The 18,362-nt window shown below is 39.2% G+C and overlaps 1 protein-coding gene across 1 annotated transcript; it reads right to left on the minus strand.

Moving 5' to 3' along the window:
* Nucleotides 1-5,533: 5,533 nt before the first annotated feature.
* On the minus strand, nt 5,534-16,577 carry LOC102221510 (calcium homeostasis endoplasmic reticulum protein-like; the record flags this gene model as incomplete). Its single annotated transcript, XM_005812890.2, has 9 exons — nt 16,384-16,577; nt 14,922-15,095; nt 13,960-14,129; nt 9,219-9,356; nt 8,986-9,137; nt 8,761-8,872; nt 7,517-7,606; nt 7,038-7,230; nt 5,534-5,703 (listed from the first exon to the last, which is right to left on the minus strand). Coding segments are annotated over exons 1-9 (1,224 nt in total), but the record flags the coding sequence as incomplete, so codon positions are not given.
* Between the last annotated feature and the right edge of the window lie 1,785 nt (nt 16,578-18,362).

Here is an 18,362-nt window from a genome sequence, read left to right on the forward strand (position 1 = left end):
CGACGCCGATTTGTGGCGCGACGATGCCGGGCCCGAACTCCACGGCCGCGCCTTGGCAGGCCCCGGCTAAATTTCTTCCGAAATTTTCTAGTTATTCTTTATTTTTCATCCGTAACCGTTAATGCGGCTCATACCGCTGCGTGCACACCTACAAAAGAGGTATCAAAACGTGCAGAAAATTCACGCCATTCCAGCTATTACTTTTGGTGGGATTCGGGATTAACATGGCGACATAATTCGCAAAAAACTACGAAAAAAACCCCATTATAACTCAATGGGAAAAATCCTAGAAATACCCTATTTTTGAGGATTTGCTGTGTCGTCACAAATTCACCTAGAAATGCCATTCAAATTTCATTTTGTAGATACGTCTGTGATCTCTTCGAAAGTGAAGACGGCTCGTCGATACCAGTTATGGTTTGTCCACAATTTGCCTCTAAGCGACCCAAAGTTTCTCATTTTTGCTCATATTAGAGTGACAGCCGACCTCGGTTCATATCTGGGCACAACATTTCTTTCTCTCATCACTGTAAATGCTCTGAGTGAGGTACAGATATGAATCTCGGGACTATCGCAGAAGACACATTGAACTGTCATACGCTTAAAACGCTTTTCGAATATGTATTACGGTTCCCGAACAAGAAGGATTTGTTTCCAATGCTTTTTTTCAGTAAAGTGTGTTTGCTCAAACACACTTGTGTGTTTGAGAGCTCACAGCTCAGAGCTCACACCTGCTGAGACCATTATTTGCCATAGCAACGGAACTCAAGAGGCTATTGGCTGCTGGTTAGGACTACGAATACGCATCGTTGTAGTTCTATCTATCCTCAGTTGAAACAGATCAGGACTGAGAACTGGCCTTTACAACTACTTGCTGCTTTGGGCTGTATATAACTGATTTAACTCAGTAACTGTTACACATGGGATTAGTTTTACACTTTAAAATTAAGCATATTGAAAATTTCACAATAAAAGCCCTGAATATTTTTACATGACGTAATTGCTCTTTTTTGGCTTTATTTGACTTTTTCATCCAAAGCACTGTTACACATGGTATTAGTTTGGCCCTTTAAAATGAAGCTTAACAAAAATTTCAAAATAAAAGCCTTGAATATTTTTACATCAGCTACTTGTGTTTTGAGCATTATATAACTATTTTAACCGAAGGACTATTACGCATGGGATTAGTTTGGCCCTTTGAAATGAAGCATCCTGCAAATTTCAAAATAAAAGCCTTGAATATTTTTACATGACGTAATTGCTCTTTTTGGCTTTATTTGACTTTTTCATCCAAAGCACTGTTACACATGGTATTAGTTTGGCCCTTTGAAATGAATATTAACAAAAATTTCAAAATTAAAGCCTTGAATATTTTTACATCATGTAATTGCTCTTTTTGGCTTTATTTGACTTTTTCATCCAAAGCACTGTTACACGTGGTATTAGTTTGGCCCTTTGAAATGAAGCTTAACAAAAGTTTCAAAATAAAAGCCTTGAATATTTTTACATGACGTAATTGCTCTTTTTGGCTTTATTTGACTTTTTCATCCAAAGCACTCTTACACGTGGTATTAGTTCAGAACTTTAAAATGAAGCATACTGAAAATTTCAAAATAAAAGCCTTGAATATTTTACATGAAGTAATTGCTCTTTTTGGCCGTATATGACTTTTTCATCCAAAGCAATGTTACACATGGGATTAGTTCGGAACTTTAAAATGGAGCATAATAATAATTTCAAAATAAAAGCCTTGAATATTTTTACATCAGGTAATTGCTGTTTTTGGCTTTATTTGACGTTTTCATCCAAAGCACTGTTACACATGGGATTACTTTGGAACTTTGAAATGAAGCATACTGAAAATTTCAAAATAAAAGCCTTGAATATTTTTACATCAGGTAATTGCTGTTTTTGGCTTTATATGACTTTTTCATCCAAAGCACTGTTACACATGGGATTAGTTTGGAACTTTAAAATGGAGCATAATAATAATTTCAAAATAAAAGCCTTGAATATTTTTACATCAGGTAATTGCTCTTTTTGGCTTTATTTGACTTTTTCATCCAAAGCACTGTTACACGTGGTATTAGTTTGGCCCTTTGAAATGAAGCATTCTGAAAATTTCAAAATAAAAGCCTTGAATAATTTTACATGACGTAATTGCTCTTTTTGGCTTTATTTGACTTTTTCATCCAAAGCACTGTTACACGTGGTATTAGTTTGGCCCTTTGAAATGAAGCATACTGAAAATTTCAAAATAAAAGCCTTGAATATTTTTACATCAGCTACTTGTGTTTTGAGCATTATATAACTATTTTAACCCAAGGACTATTACGCATGGGATTAGTTTGGCCCTTTGAAATGAAGGTTAACAAAACTTCCAAAATAAAAGCCTTGACAACATTTTAAATCGTACCGAACGGTGCACGTCCGCCTCGCTTAACGTTCTTGCGGTTCTCCGCGTGCCACTGATCACGTCGCGGCGTCCTTTGGCGTCGACGCCGATTTGTGGCGCGACGACGCCGGGCCCATGCCCGACGGGCGCGCCTTGGCAGGCCCCGTCTAAATTTCTTCCGAAATTTTCTAGTTATTCTTTATTTTTCTTCCGTAACCGTTAATGCGGCTCGTACCGCTGGGTGCACACCTACAAATGAGGTATCAAAACGTGCAGAAAATTCACGCCATTGGAGCTATTACTTCTGGTGGGATTTGGGGTTAACGTGGCGACATAATTCGCAAAAAACTACGAAAAAAACCCCATTATAAGTCAATGGGAATAATCCTAGAAATACCCTATTTTTGAGGATTTGCTGTGTCATCACAAATTCACCTAGAAATGCCATTCAAATTTCATTTTGTAGATACGTCTGTGATCTCTTCGAAAGTGAAGACGGCTCGTCGATACCAGTTACGGTTTGTCCACAATGTGCCTCTAAGCGACCCAAAGTTTCTCATTTTTGCTCAAATTAGAGTGACAGCCGCTCTCGGATCAGATCTGGGCACAACATTTCTTTCTCTCATCACTGTAAATGCTCTGAGTGAGGTACAGATATGAATCTCGGGACTATCGCAGAAGACACATTGCCCTCTCATACGCTCGAAACGCTTTTCGAATATGTATTACGGTTCCCGAACAAGAAGGATTTGTTTCCAATGTTTTTTTTCAGTAAAACGTGTTTGCTCAAACACACAATTGTGTGTTTGAGCATGTATGACTCACAGCTCACACCTGCTGAGACCATTATTTACCATAGCAACGGAACTCAAGAGGCTATTGGCTGCTGATTTGGACTACAAATACGCATCGCTGTAGTTCTATCTAACCTCAGTTGAAACAGATCAGGACTGAGAACTGGCCTTTAGAACTACTTGCTGCTATGGGCTGTATATAACTGATTTAACTCAGTAACTGTTACACATGGGATTAGTTTGGAACTTTAAAATTAAGCATACTGAAAATTTCAAAATAAAAGCCCTGAATATTTTTACATGACATAATTGCTCTTTTTGGCTTTATTTGACTTTTCCATCCAAAGCACTGTTACACATGGGATTAGTTTGGAACTTTAAAATGGAGCATAATAATAATTTCAAAATAAAAGCCTTGAATATTTTTACATCATGTAATTGCTCTTTTTGGCTTTATTTGACTTTTTCATCCAAAGCACTGTTACACATGGTATTAGTTTGGCCCTTTGAAATGAAGCATACTGAAAATTTCAAAATAAAAGCCTTGAATATTTTTACATCATGTAATTGCTCTTTTTGGCTTTATTTGACTTTTTCATCCAAAGCACTGTTACACATGGTATTAGTTTGGAACTTTAAAATGGAGCATAATAATAATTTCAAAATAAAAGCCTTGAATATTTTTACATCAGGTAATTGCTGTTTTTGGCTTTATGTGACTTTTTCATCCAAAGCACTGTTACACGTGGTATTAGTTTGGCCCTCTGAAATGAAGCATACTGAAAATTTCAAAATAAAAGCCTTGAATATTTTTACATCATGTAATTGCTTTTTTTGGCCGTATATGAGTTTTTCATCCAAAGCAATGTTACACATGGGATTAGTTCGGAACTTTAAAATGGAGCATAATAATAATTTCAAAATAAAAGCCTTGAATATTTTTACATCAGGTAATTGCTGTTTTTGGCTTTATGTGACTTTTTCATCCAAAGCACTGTTACACATGGGATTAGTTTGGAACTTTAAAAATTAAGCATACTGAAAATTTCAAAATAAAAGCCTTGAATATTTTTACATCAGGTAATTGCTGTTTTTGGCTTTATATGACTTTTTCATCCAAAGCACTGTTACACGTGGGATTCGTTCGGAACTTTAAAATGGAGCATGATAATGATTTCAAAATAAAAGCCTTGAATATTTTTACATCAGGTAATTGTTGTTTTTGGCTTTATATAACTGATTTTATCCAATGACTATTACGCATGGGATTAGTTTGGGCCTTTGAAATGAAGTTTAACAAAACTTCCAAAATAAAAGCCTTGACAACATTTTAAATCGTACCGAATGGTGCACGTCCGCCTCGCTTAACGTTCTTGCGGTTCTCCGCATGCCACTGATTACGTCGCGGCGTCCTTTAGCGTCGACGCTGATTTGTGGCGTGACGACGCCGGGCCCGAACCCCACGGGCGCGCCTTGGCAGGCCCCGGCTAAATTTCTTCCGAAATTTTGTTTTTCTAGTTGAGATTAATGTGCTATCTCTTTATAGAAACAAATTAACTTTGATGTAATGAATGTGTGCATTGAACCAGCTTTATCTTCCCAGTGTTGTGACTGGAACTTATAGTTAGCTGGTATTCAAGCACATGTATCGTTTAAAGGTGGCAAAACAAAATGCTTGTATTTCTTCTCTTCTAGGGGGGGAAATACAAGCACTTTGCAGATTATATTTTTCTGGTCCTGGTCAGACTGTTTAACCTTCCCAGGGTCATAAGAGATTGGATCATTTAGACCCCATTAGTGTTTTACTCTGTGCACTGTCCAGCGGGGTTGCACGGTGTCCTTTTACAAATTTTTTTTGTGTGACTTTGTAAAGATCACCATCCTTCCCCACAGCGCTTCCTCACTGTCTGACCGCAACATTTGCCGAGCTCCTGAGCATCGCGCAAAGACCCCAGGAACTGGGAAAGTTAAGAAAAGGGGTCCAATGGACCCAGCGAGCTTTACCCGGTGCGCATCCCGGCAGGGTAGCACTGACCTCGCTTGTGCTTTTACCCTTTAGTTCCCTGCTGTCTGACCGTGATATCTACCATGCTCCTCTTGAGCATCATGCCAAGACCACTGGAGGTTAAACCCAAACCAGGTCCAGATAATTGATGGTTTTGCATCTACCTTTTTAACAAGCACTTCCTCATCATGCTGCAAAAGCATGATGAGGAATGTGCATAAGGAATGTGCATATATTGCACATTCCTTACGCGCACATATATGGAGATGATCTAAAAACATCTGAAACCATGAAGAAGGTTGTTACTTTTCACAAATACAGAGACACATGGACGTTTACCGGCTGGTTGGGGTTCCAGGGTCCGACATGCTGAGGCTCAAACCACGCAGGCTTGTTGGGTGGCATATCAGATGGCCCACTGGAATTTTTGGGGTCCTGTGATCTGGGTGGAGCTCCATCAAAGTCTCCTGGAGGAGGTCCAATCACAGGAGGCTTCACATCTCCTGTACCTAAAAAGATTAAATTAGAGCTATAGGAGACAGCCTTGTTGTGGCCACCTGGATACTTTCATTTGGGTTAACACTGGGAGTGTGTCAGTTATTTTTTTTTATTCTTTATTCAAAATTCTAATAATATGCTTTTGTGTCACTCAAATGTTTCAGATTATGACATATTTTTCTGTATTGGACAAAGATAACCTGATTAAGTACAAAAAGCAGTTTTGTTTTACCCAGATTTTTCCAATAAGGAGAAATGGTCCACCCCACCTGGCAATTTGGGGAATAGTAAGTGCCTCACTTATTAAATTTAATTAACAGTGATTAAAGAGTAACTCGCCCCAAAATCAACTTCTTTTCTGATAAACTGTCTAAATAGGTTATTTAGGGTTCTATTTTTATGTTTCTGTGTGAATTTTGACATTTTTGTGTAAGTGTATTAATTTAGCATTATTTTGTCAAAAATGATTTTGTTCTGGCCTCCTCTGGTCAAACAGTGCTTAGGCAGTTGGATTCTCCTACTGGTTTAAAACAGATCAGCTTTACTCACTCTGCCCCACGTTCGGGTGTAAAACCGTTGCACACAGACACATTCCCCGCCTGATAGTTAGTCAGAAGTTGGAATAGAAAGCATTGCCATGGCGAGGACTGATCGGTAGCGTTACTCAGCTTTACAAATATGCAATTTATTTGCAATATGGACACAGAGTGGAATTGGTCTGCTCTGACTTCTGGCAACAGTATACTGCAGGACTGTTGACTGTATGGCTGATTGCAGTGCTTAGGAAGCAGGAAATGCAGCTCAGGACACAGCAGCTGAGCTGAAAAGTGTCATCACCTTAGGAGTCTCCAACAAGACAGAAAAAGTAGCTGGCTTTGTCTCATTAGTTTTTTGATAAAGTCACTAAATGTAACAACAAAGTTGAAGTAAGCAACAGAGCTTGTTTCATCCTGACCACAGCCCCTTTGATCCTCACACTCGACCCCTCAGTGTTACTTAACTCGCCCACTTTGCTGGAATTTATCAAAATTTGTTTGGGGTGGGGTTATGCTTTGAATAACCGTTTTAAAAAGCTGGGCTCAGTTTTGCAAACCTTATTATTATTGATGTCCATGTGAAGTAAGTAATTTAAATAAAACCAAAAAGTATGTTGAAGGCCCACGTGACCATAGCAACAGAAATAGTAAGTAGGGGAACAGAGCCGCATTAGATCTGAAATGATTTATCTAGAAAAATTTATAAAATAACCAAGAATTTGAAAGTAAATATTGGACTGACTAAATTCCTTTTTTTAACATTAAAACTGAACAAACGCTCAGACAGTTTGTTGGACTGATTCTCTTACTGGCTTGGGTTGTTATAGGCGGGGCTTTTTCAGCTTCAGCAGGGGGAGCTGCTGGTCCTGCAGGGCAAGCCTGTTGCTGCTGCTTCAAACTAGTAACAAACTTCTCATGTTGGGTCTTTAAAGCCTGAATCTGCTGCTGAAAGGCCAGCTGGATGGGCTGCACCACACCAGCATACTCTGTTATCAGGGAAGCCTGAAAAATCAAGAGCAAAATCATAAAGAGTTCCAGACTGATTACACCTAACTGCCAAGGCTTTACTTCTCACAATCATTCATAAGTATGCACAGCAAACATATTTTGATATTATTTGAACAAAATTATCAAAATATAAACTAACGCAGCTCAACCAATGTGAAAGAATACAGAGTGCATTGTTAGTCAGGCCAGTAAAATGAAAGACTGAGGATTCTCTCTTTAAAATGAGTCATTGATGAAATGCTCCATAGATACTATAAGACTGAATGACTTTTACACTGACCTGGTACTGTCCAATGCCAAGTGCTGGGTTCTGCAGCTGCTGTATGGTCTCTTCATCAAAATACCCGTTCTTCTCCCAAAGCTGCAGCAACTGCAGAGATACAAGGAACGATGGGTTGTAATCAAAAAGACGATGAAAAGCAGCATCTCCATAAAAAAAAGAATAGAATAAATTAATTAATTAACTTTGAGCCTTTTTGCAAAGCAGGCCCAAGCCCTGGGTTTAGCCCTCCATTTGAGCCGGCAGATGGGTTTGAAGTCAGCTGCTACAGAGATGAGACATTTTCCAGAACTCTTGTCAGAGTTTGCACTAGACTTTCTTGATGTCCATCATTTTGACAGACAGCATAAAAAAATCCCACCATACTCTATTTTCACCTGATGGCACGATGTAGATTCTCTTTTCAACTGTTCAGCTCTACATCGTGCCATCATACACCAGATTGATATATTAAACTTTTTCTTTGCAGAGACAAAAACCAACAACTGTGGCCCCAGTAAATACATATAAACAATGAAATGGTTGCCCTTAAATTATGAGCACCAGCTTGTGCTTAATCAAATGTTTTAAGGTTTTAATGTTGGGGTTGAATCTGAGCTCTGTGCTCCACTGGAGACTGGAAATACAAGCACCACTCTAGCCAAAGTTTTGAAACCAGGGAAAATTTCTCCATTTTTGATCAGAAGTTGGTAATACTCTGTGATGGAAGGTTTTCTGGTCAGGAGGAAAAGCTCAGAGATGAAACTGATTATTTTTTTAATGCAGTACAGAAAGAGCAGGAGAGGACAATGAGGAATGAAAAAGTGTTCCACCAGACCAGGGGTGGGCAATCCTGGTCCTCGAGGGCCGGTGTCCTGCAACTCTTAGATGTCTCCCTGGTCCAACACATTGAATCCAACAGCTGAATCACCTCCTCAGTGCAGTCAAGTTCTCCAGAGTCCTGCTAATGACCTCATTATTTGACCCAGGTGTGTTGAAGTAGAGATACATCTAATAGTTGCAGGAGGCCGGCCCTCGAGGCCTGGAGTTGCCCACCCCTGCACCAGACCAATGCAAACATAACCAGGACCAGAATATAACAGAACTGGGATAGGGCAGGTCCTGCAGTGCAAAAATACCTGTTTTCAAGACATTTACATTTTTTGTAATCTACTGCATAAAGTAATGTACAAAACTGAACATGTGAGTTTCATTTCTGATACCATGAAATGTGACTAGAGATTAGTAAGTGTAGAAGGATTTACCCGGGTAATCTTCTGTTGCTTCTCTTCCTCTACTGCTAGAAAACTAGTGCAGTAGATGGGAACAACAACCTTCTGCAACGCCGCCAACAAATCCTTCTGCTGCTTCCGCTGGCTGGGATAAAATAAAAATAAAAATAAAAAAAAACACACTAATATGCTGCAATATACAAAAAACATTTTTCTAATTCAACAATAGTGCTTCTTTATTTTTTACTATTTACATACCAGTGATGAAGAACATCATTGGTTAAATAGATGAGGTGTAGGCGGAGCTCAAAATGTGCGCTGTCAACAGTGATGCGATTACGAAGATGTGATGCCATCAGTTCACAATGCTGTGGCCCCTTGGCATTGTTGAACATCCAGTTTTTACCAGCCTGAGAGGAAGACCACTTTAATCATCAGATAGAAAACTTTGTTTTAGATATCTGAATAGCTTTTGACCACATCTTGTTTACAGAGATAGCATCTTTAGTGCAGGTGTCGATGATGGGCTGCAGCAGGTTGTCGAACTCTGTGATGTCCAACTGAGTTTCTACCAGAAGCTTCTGGATCTGCTGCTCCATTGCCAGGGTGATGGCAGCTGTCACTTGCTCCTACATGAAAAACAAAACAATATTTTGTATAATTCAACTGAAATGTATTGAGGCGTAACAATATCTGACTCAAGATTGAGTTTACAATAACAAGTTGGAATTTTAATATTACATTTAAGAAAACTTCATAGATCAAATGTATGCTGCAAAGAGACCTTTATTCTGGATTTGTATTGATTTTGCAACAAACTCAATAAACTTTTTCAGATTTCTTTTTATCTCTTCAGATCAGTGGTCACACTAGACTGTTATACTGTCATTTTGAGTCAAGACATCAAAAAATCTGTTGTATCCTATTTTTCAATTATTTTAAAATAATATTGACATAGGCTATTGAGTTGCATTTAATATTTATCCAGTTTAATATTCAAGTTGAACAAAGAATCTGGATCCCATCAAACATCAAGCAATTTTTTTGGATCACACCAGTTTTATCTGTTTTTACTGTTTATAAATGCCCTAAGAACGGTATTTATAAATGCTAATACAACTACTATTTTGTACAATTTACTGTACAATGACAATAAATGAGATCTGTCTAATCTATCTAACACATATAAGTTTTTCTAGACCGTTGCTGTGGCCACCGACAACATCTCCTTTAACCGCAGAGCAGAAAGTAATATATTGACCAGAATGCCCTGCACTGTTAGCTTTTTGCTTTTGGAACGGTCTTTGATCCACTTGCATTCACACTACTTTCCAACCGCGCTAGAGCTCACTTTAGCCGGACCAAGACCTAGGTTTTCAGGCGGTTCACTTTTTAGTCCGTTTGGAATTCAAATTTGCATTCACACTCCAGAAACGAATCGGACTTTCTTGACAAACAAATTAGTGTCTGATTAAAGCGGACTAAACAGGGCTGATGTGAATGCACCCCAAGTATCCTAGGATCTTGTTCATGAATGAGATAAGAAGGGAGTGGGAGATCAACAGGAGGATTGGCGCTGTACCGGTCTGTTGTGGTGAAGAGAGAGCCGAGTCAAAAAGCGAAGCTCTCGATTTACCAGTCGATTTACATTCCTACCCTCATCTATGGTCATGAGTTTTGGAACCAGGGAAAGACTGAGGTCACCGATAAAAGCAGTCAAAATGAGTTTCCTCTGCAGAGTGTCTGGGCTCTCCCTTAAAGACAGAGTGAGGGTCATCCGGAAGGGACTCAGAGTCGAGCCGCTGCTCCTTCACGTCGAGAGGAGCCAGTTGAGGTGGCTTGGGCATCTGGTTAGGATGCCTCCTGGACGCCTACATGGTAAGGTGTTCTGGGCAAGTCCCACCAGGAGAATGCCCAGAGAAAAACCCAGGACACGCTGGAGGGACTATGTTTCTTGGCTGGCCTAGGATCACCTTGGGATTCCCCCGGAGGAGCTGGAACAAGTGGCTGGGGAGAGGGAGATCTGGGCCTCCCTACTTAGGTTGCTATCCCCGTGACCCAACCCCGGATAAGTGGAAGAAGGTGGATGTTCTGTATGTACTATTGGCTTGATAAATGCATCCAAGCTTGGATTTTAGCACGGGCTTACCGGGGCTGCAGCCCAGGGTCCCGGCACTTTGGGGACCCCGACAGATGCTTTGTATTTTTGTGAATGAATAAGGTCAGAATGCCTTAATTTTATCACTGGCTAAGAGGATTTTGGCAGTGTTGTTGAAAAACTGTCTGATTTGTTCTGGCAAATGTCCATCATGAATGCTTGATTATTAGTCCAAGTTTGACGTGTCTTACGCTTTGGGCAGAGCATCAAGGAATAATTTCTCACAATGGCGAACAACAAAAAGCATGACAGCGGAGCGCAGGAACGAAAGAAAAAGAAGAGCGCGACAAAGAGGTGATAAGAAAATATCCGATCTAAGAGTTTTTTAAAATCTCATATTGGACATGGAACAGAACAATCGTCCCTCTCCGCTTCTCAAAATGTTAACCTTGCTAACAACGGCTCTGGTCCGCCAGCTGTATCTGATCTGGTGCCTGCAGAGTAAGAGCGGTTAAAGCGCAGTTTTCTTCACTTGTCACAACGATGACCACGGAAAACTGGACAGTACTGATCCTGCGCTTTGGATAAAAACTGATGAGTTCATGTGGACTTACTGGGCTGGACAAGAAGTAGGGAGCTGTCAAAATATGGATGTTAACTTTAAAGCATCGGGACAAGTTTACAAACATCAGAAACGATTCTTCTCCAGATCGCGCCTTGAAAGCCAGCTCCAAGTGGTGAGTACATCCAAACAGGCTGATTTATCCTCCATCCAACGCAGCTGTGTTTTGTATTTTCAACGATGCTAAAAGTCAGTGATACTTTAAAACGGATTTTATGACTGGAAAAACGCAACAGAATGATTGAAGGAGCAAGAAAACAGCAAAAGTCACAGAAAGGTAAAGCGACTGCTCTGCTCGCTCGATCAATGCGAAGTTAAAAAAGCGGAACTAGCTTTAGCCTCCTGCTATCAGAAGCGGGAGGAACTGTCCTACTGCACCAGGCAAAAGTCCAAAGTGTACAAAATAGCTAAAGTGCGTCATGACACGCAGCTGAAATAAAGTACATCCATCCATTTTCTGTACAGCCTTGTCCCTAGTGGGGTCAGGAGGGGTGCTGGTGCCTATTCCAGCTAACGTTTCGGGCGAGAGGCGGGGTACACCCTGGACAGGTCGCCAGTCTGTAGCAGGGCACTGAAATCCAGTCTTCATCGAATAAAAGGTTTGACCAGGTTTAGCTGTGTGAGAAGGAAATACTCACCCTGACTATCTGAGCTTGGCAAGGAAATAAACCTAATAATTAGAAAGATTCATTTGACAAAAATTGAAAGAGGGAGGGAGACAGATGAAAAAGTTAGATGTAAGGGATAAATAAATATAGTACATAGAGAATGAATAGAGAACATTGTCAAGTTTAGACACATTCAAGACGTTCAAGTACTTCTTTAATAACTACTAAATGTGTTTTGTTTGTAGTAATGGTCTCTACATTGATTACAGTAATCAACTGTTCAACACACAGATCGCAATTTAAAAAAAGAAACAGCTGTGCACCAATTGCAATTTTCTGGCAAATCACAGATCTTTAAAAACTTGACCTGCTGTATGTGCGTTTGTGGGTGCAAAATATAGCGAAAAAAGTCTCTAAGTTGGCAAACATGGGCTGACTGATATAACACTTCCATGGGGAGATGACCTGGTGACTGTTCATTAGCCCTCTCATGGAGGACAGTGGCTGGTTTTTGTGACGTTGTAGGTAGATGAGTTTGGTGGATAGGATTCATTCCACAAGTAAGTCACAGCCAAGCTCCAACCACCTAAAGGGAAGGAAATATGTGTGTGTGTGTGTGTCTGCGTGTGGGGGTGTATGTGTGTGTGTGTGTGTGAGGGTGCGTGTGTATGTTGATGTGCAACTCTGTAACCATGATTAAGTAGGGCCCACACCTTGGCTCAAACCCAGAGGCCCACACCCTCCTAAATCCAGCCCTGAATGCATCACTTCAGTTTTGAATGTGCTATTCCATTACTCTTTCACACGCAGTCAGCTGCTAGTCAGCAAAATGCATTTAGCTCATTGTACATGTAAGATGATATTCTGAAATGATTTTTTTTAGTGATTGATTTAGTTGCCTGCACAATGTACTATATGAGTAAAGTTGAAACTGTCTGTGCATGGGCTTCAGATTTTTCTGTGATTAAAAAATAACTGTCAATTACAGGAAGCATTCCCTTAATGCAACCCCTTCTTCAGAATTCATGGCAGTGCTTCAACTACGCTTGGTCTGTTATTGGGATGTAGCTCAATAACAGACCTCTAGACATTTAGCCACTGGTTGTTATAGCAATACTTTCTGCCTCCTTCAGTATCTGAACAAGTTGCAGTTGTTACGTATGCAATGTGACTTGCCCAGTGAGAGTCCAACTGGAGATGGAAACATTCTCCTGAATATGCCAGACCATGAAACAGCATACCCCTCAATGTAAATGAGGCAAAATGAGGCCTATAGTGTGCCAAGAAAATACTCCTCATACAATCAAGCTACTACCATTAGAGTCAACCATTGCTACAATAAGGGATGGATCAATATTTTGATGCTTTTCACTCCAAATTCTCACCCTGCCATCTAAATGTTGCAATTCAAATCAGGACCTGTCGGACAAGCCAACATTTGTCCAGTTCGTCATTGGTCAGTTTTGCTGAGCTGTGGGAATTGTACTTTCAGCTTCAAAAAGTTGGCTGAATCAAAAGGAAGCAGTCTTTGCAAACCCTAATGATGGCTGTGTAAGAAACCCCGTAGATCAACAGTTTCTGAAATGCTCAGAACAATCTGAGGTTAGAAACCAAAAACTGTACTACATTCAAAAATACTTCAATTCCACTTTTTTTACTTCAGCCTAATGCATGGTTTAAACAACAGGTCATCTTGGGCATAAACAAAAGTCTAAAAATGTTTCATATAAAAACTTGAACAGGTATTAAGAAAGTGAGCTTTAAGTGTACTCAGAGTACGTAGTAGCTCCATATTAACATTTCTGCCCCCGCTGATCTTTGGTGACCTTTTGCCTTTGGGAATGGTGATGTAGATAGTCTTGCTTAAATAGGCTTAAATTATTGTTTCCTCTTTATTCTATTACCTGTCTGAGAGTGTGTAGGTGCTGCTCTTGTTGCTGGAGGTTCCACTGGCTCTGTTGAATGAGCTCATCTATCGAGGGTGCAGCTGACAGAGCAATTGGAGGTGGAGGAACGAGCTGCATTGATGGAGGGGGAATGTCAACCACATCTTTGTTTCCAGGGTTGAAAAGATCTACAAAAACAAAACAACATTCACCTATAAGGTTCCAGAAAACAAACTCTTTGAAACACTACTGAAATGCTACAACTGCAATGATCCACGGTCCATGTATTTTCAGACAGTTAGTTTTCTCGTTTGAAATGAAAAATGAAAAAACAAAAATAGACTCGTTTTTCGTTTATTAAACCAAAACTGGAAATCGGATAACGGCTCAGCTTGGCTTGTTGTCCGATTTCCCATTTAGTGCACAAAACAGAAATGGAAAAATAGGACGAGAGCAGAAATCCCCTCATTCAGAGTTTTGCCTACTTTTAATCGGTTCAATGGGAGAAGTGTTATTTACATTAACCATTAAAATCTTTGGCTGAAGTGGCACTTGTTAAGGAGGTAAAATAACTTGGCTTCACGCCAGATTCTCATTTAAAATTTAACAAGCATGTCAACAACATGAATAAAGTAGCAAACGCAAACATGGATACTTTGAGTCTGACTAGAGACCATCTACCATTTTGAGTTCAACTCAATAATTTTACTTCATTAACCAGCCAACTGGCACTACTAATTCCTGTGCTGTAAGAAGTCTCCTATTCTTGCCCACTCTCCCACAGACAAAAATGATCACTGTTAGACTCTTCTATTTACAGTCAGCTCCTCTGGGATGCATTAATCCTGGCAATAATGAAATGCTAATTTAGGGACGTCAGTGATTTATCTGTCGCTTTCACAATGTCACTGCAAAAGTCAGAACTGAAAGGTGCCACTACATGGCGCTACATTAACTGCTTTGTGTATTTAACTACATACGTTGCTGTTGCTCCATAGCAAGCTTGCATTTATAGTAGCTGAAATATTCTCCTCCAAACAGGAAGGAGAATTTTGGGTTGTCCTTCTGCTTCTCCATGGTCATCTTTTCAAACTCAGGTCCATTCCGAGCCACAAACTGGGCCAGTTTGTCAATCACATTCCTCAGCTCTTGATCTGAAAAAGGAAAGGATGAGGAGAATCAGATGAATTTGCAAACAAACATGAATAAAAATGTATGTAACTTCAAACATTCTTTAACATTTCCTAGACTTTTAGAAACAGCTGGTTAGACACGAAGCTGAAGTTGGCTACGGATTGCAGCTTCCAGTCAAGAAATGGTTGAAGGACCATTCTTCCTAATTTTTCACAACCTTGGCAATCTTTAATCTGTTTTAGTTTGTACATTCATTTAGTAAAAACATTCATTCTACTTTAACTTTGACATCCCAAGGACCAAGGTGTGTCCTAAGGACACACCAAGGTGAGCTTTAAAGAGCATTTTTCATTTTCTTAATTGAGTGAAACTCATTATGTTTAATTATACACAGTAAACCTGAAATATATTATTTCATTCAGGTTACAGTTAGCAAGAAAAGTTGACTAAATCAGTAGAAATGCACCAGTATTTGTTGCTGCGACTTTTTAAATAGCATTCTGAGAATTATTCAAGCAACAATTCAGTGTAAAGCAATGGAGAACATTTAGCATATTCCATCTACAGAAAGCTGCTTTACAAGGCCACTGGGTCCCGTCAACACACAGATGTTAGCTGAGAAGATCTAGAAGAAGTTTTTAGTATTTCATTAATGATATGTGTAATTCCTGCAACAAGGGGAAAACAAAACACTAATCTTAACAGAGACTGTGCTCAGACAGTAAGGAGGTTAGAGAACAAATGACAAAAAAGAGGAGCATTATAGATTATCATGTAAAGAAAAACAAACACCAATCTGTACTTTCTGAGCTGAACCAGTTCTGATGTGGCCCAGATGCAAAAGTAAAAAAATAAGCACACACACGTATTAATATTTTTTTTAATTTAAATCAACGACTAACTAAATGGTGAAAAATAAAGTGGAATGGCCCTTTGCCTGATCCCGGAAGCCTATTAAGACGTCATCGTTTAAATTTGACTTTTAACTGATGGTCACATCAGTTAAAACTTAGTTTTAAAAAAACTTAGTGTTCTTTCTTCTTGTTTGTTGTACTTTTATTTCAATTTTTATTTGTTTATTTCCACTGTTTACGCTACTGATGAATTTTACATGTGCAGCGCTTTAGTCGACTGTTGTTTTAAATGTCCTGAAATATGAGGCAGCAATAGCTAAATGCCCCCGTTACACATAATAACTCAACATTTACAGCAAAGAATGTGCCGCTGGCTCCGCACCTTTATTCACCGAGTTAGCTGGAGCGGCTAACGTCGTGGCTATTAGCTGCGCTGCAGCAGAGCTCTACTCACCTTCAGGGGGGTTCGGGACGTCCATGTTGGTTCTGTGTCACAGTCAAACGCTGTAGCTCAGGGTATAAAGCGGCTATTATAGCTGAAATATTCTATTTTTCATCCAACAATCCTCACAAAAATAATGAGTGAAAATACAATTCCGTTGTTGTCCACCGGAAGGACTTCACAGAAGCAGCGCGAAGAGAGGAGGAGTTACTAGTCCACATACCCCAGCAATCACGTTCGATACTGCCACCTGCTGACAGAAACCCTTTTAACACTAGAAATGCTGGAGTTAGTCCATTTTGACATAGGCTGGAGATAGTCCAAATGACCTGAAGGATTGCTTTCGTTCTGTAAAGTTTAGAGATAGGCCAAATGACCTGAAGGATTGCTTTTGTTCTGTAAATAAGGCCATTACCTTATTAGTACCCTGGTAATGGCCTCAACGCATCTCACAGTTGCACAATTGTTCCTTAGACTTAGACTTCGACTTAGACTGGATAATGCAGCACAACATCATGGATCAGCTGCAAAAGTCACATCTCTCCAAAAACACTTCATGTATGCTTCAAAACTAGACTGAAGAGCATTACCTACAGGAGATCTGATCTCCTGTTGGTATCATAGATACCCACCCCCAACATGGACTATTCACACTCCTACCGTCTGGCCTGACGGTCAACGACCACATTTACAATTGAAGAATGGATGCTAATTTGAGCCATCAGTCGTTGGTTCTTTTGGCACTGTTTCAGTAAGTCTGGGGAGAAATCGAAAACCTAGTACTCCTAGTGTTTGAATAAATAATTAAACAAGCAAACAAATGAATACAATAAAGAAGAACCTCTCTAGGAAAATTAATGTAGGTAACCAAGGTAAAAGTGTCTCTCGTCCTGCTGTCACTGGATTAGCTCTCTAGACCTAGCTCATAAATAAACCGTACAACCTCGCCTCATAGACTCTGGATACATTTAGTGTCGGAAAAAAAAAAGAGTGCGTTTTACAACAGAAACTCTTCTTCTGAACCGATATGGGTTAAATGATTTAGAGTCCCATACTTTAAGTAATCCATACAAGATAAATTCGTTAAGCCAGTTGATCAGAAATCATACCACCGTGGAATAATAAACCTGTTCGGTCCAAAATGTTGGGTGGCAAACATTCTTGTTTGTAATTTTGATATTGATAAAATCCCTATGAACATGTCTGCATTTCACTGCCAGACTTTTTTGTCATGGAATCTCTGATACAGACATGACAGTCTTCAAAAATATGTAATAACAGGGAAATTTTGTAATCTAAAGAGTAATCTCTGTTTTCTGGGAAATTAGTTTGATAATATATTGGTAAATCAATTATTGAACCCGAATGGTATGTTGTCCCCCTTTGGAAGAATTTAACCATTTGGATTCTCAATTGTCCTACTTGTTCTTTTTTTTTTGTATATGTAAATGTCTAAAAAGCTTTTAAAAATACAATTTAGAGAAGAAACTCAACTTCTATCTGTAACTATTTCACATGTCTTTTCACGTGTAGCTGGCCTATAATTTGTTCTCTGTAATAAGTTTCCAAAATGACCCACTAATCTTTCCAATTCCCTCTAACAAGTTAGTGTGGTCTCTCATTATAACTTTTCTCCAAGTTTTTTTTTTTTTTTGGTGGAGGGCGATCACAAAGCAGATGTTAAAGCTGTATTTCCGATCATCAGTCTGATTTTGTTTCTTACAAAGTTTTATGATTACAAAAGTAAAATTATGCATCATTAACCACTTTTTGATCTCTCTGAAGGACCTACAACTGCATCTGGAGATAATCTCTCCACATTTTAACACATAAAAATGAAAAGTAATTTTAACTTTATAACTTGCATTTATGTTTTATAATCTATTTAATTAATTTCTTAATACATTAATTTATTTAGTCTCTTTTTAATTGTTCTTAGTTGAGCACGGATTGGTGTGATAAATATCTGTAGCAAATGCAAACTCTTGAAA

This window comes from Xiphophorus maculatus, chromosome 9, assembly GCF_002775205.1.
Source record: "Xiphophorus maculatus strain JP 163 A chromosome 9, X_maculatus-5.0-male, whole genome shotgun sequence".
NCBI classification, from domain to species: Eukaryota; Metazoa; Chordata; class Actinopteri; order Cyprinodontiformes; family Poeciliidae; genus Xiphophorus; species Xiphophorus maculatus.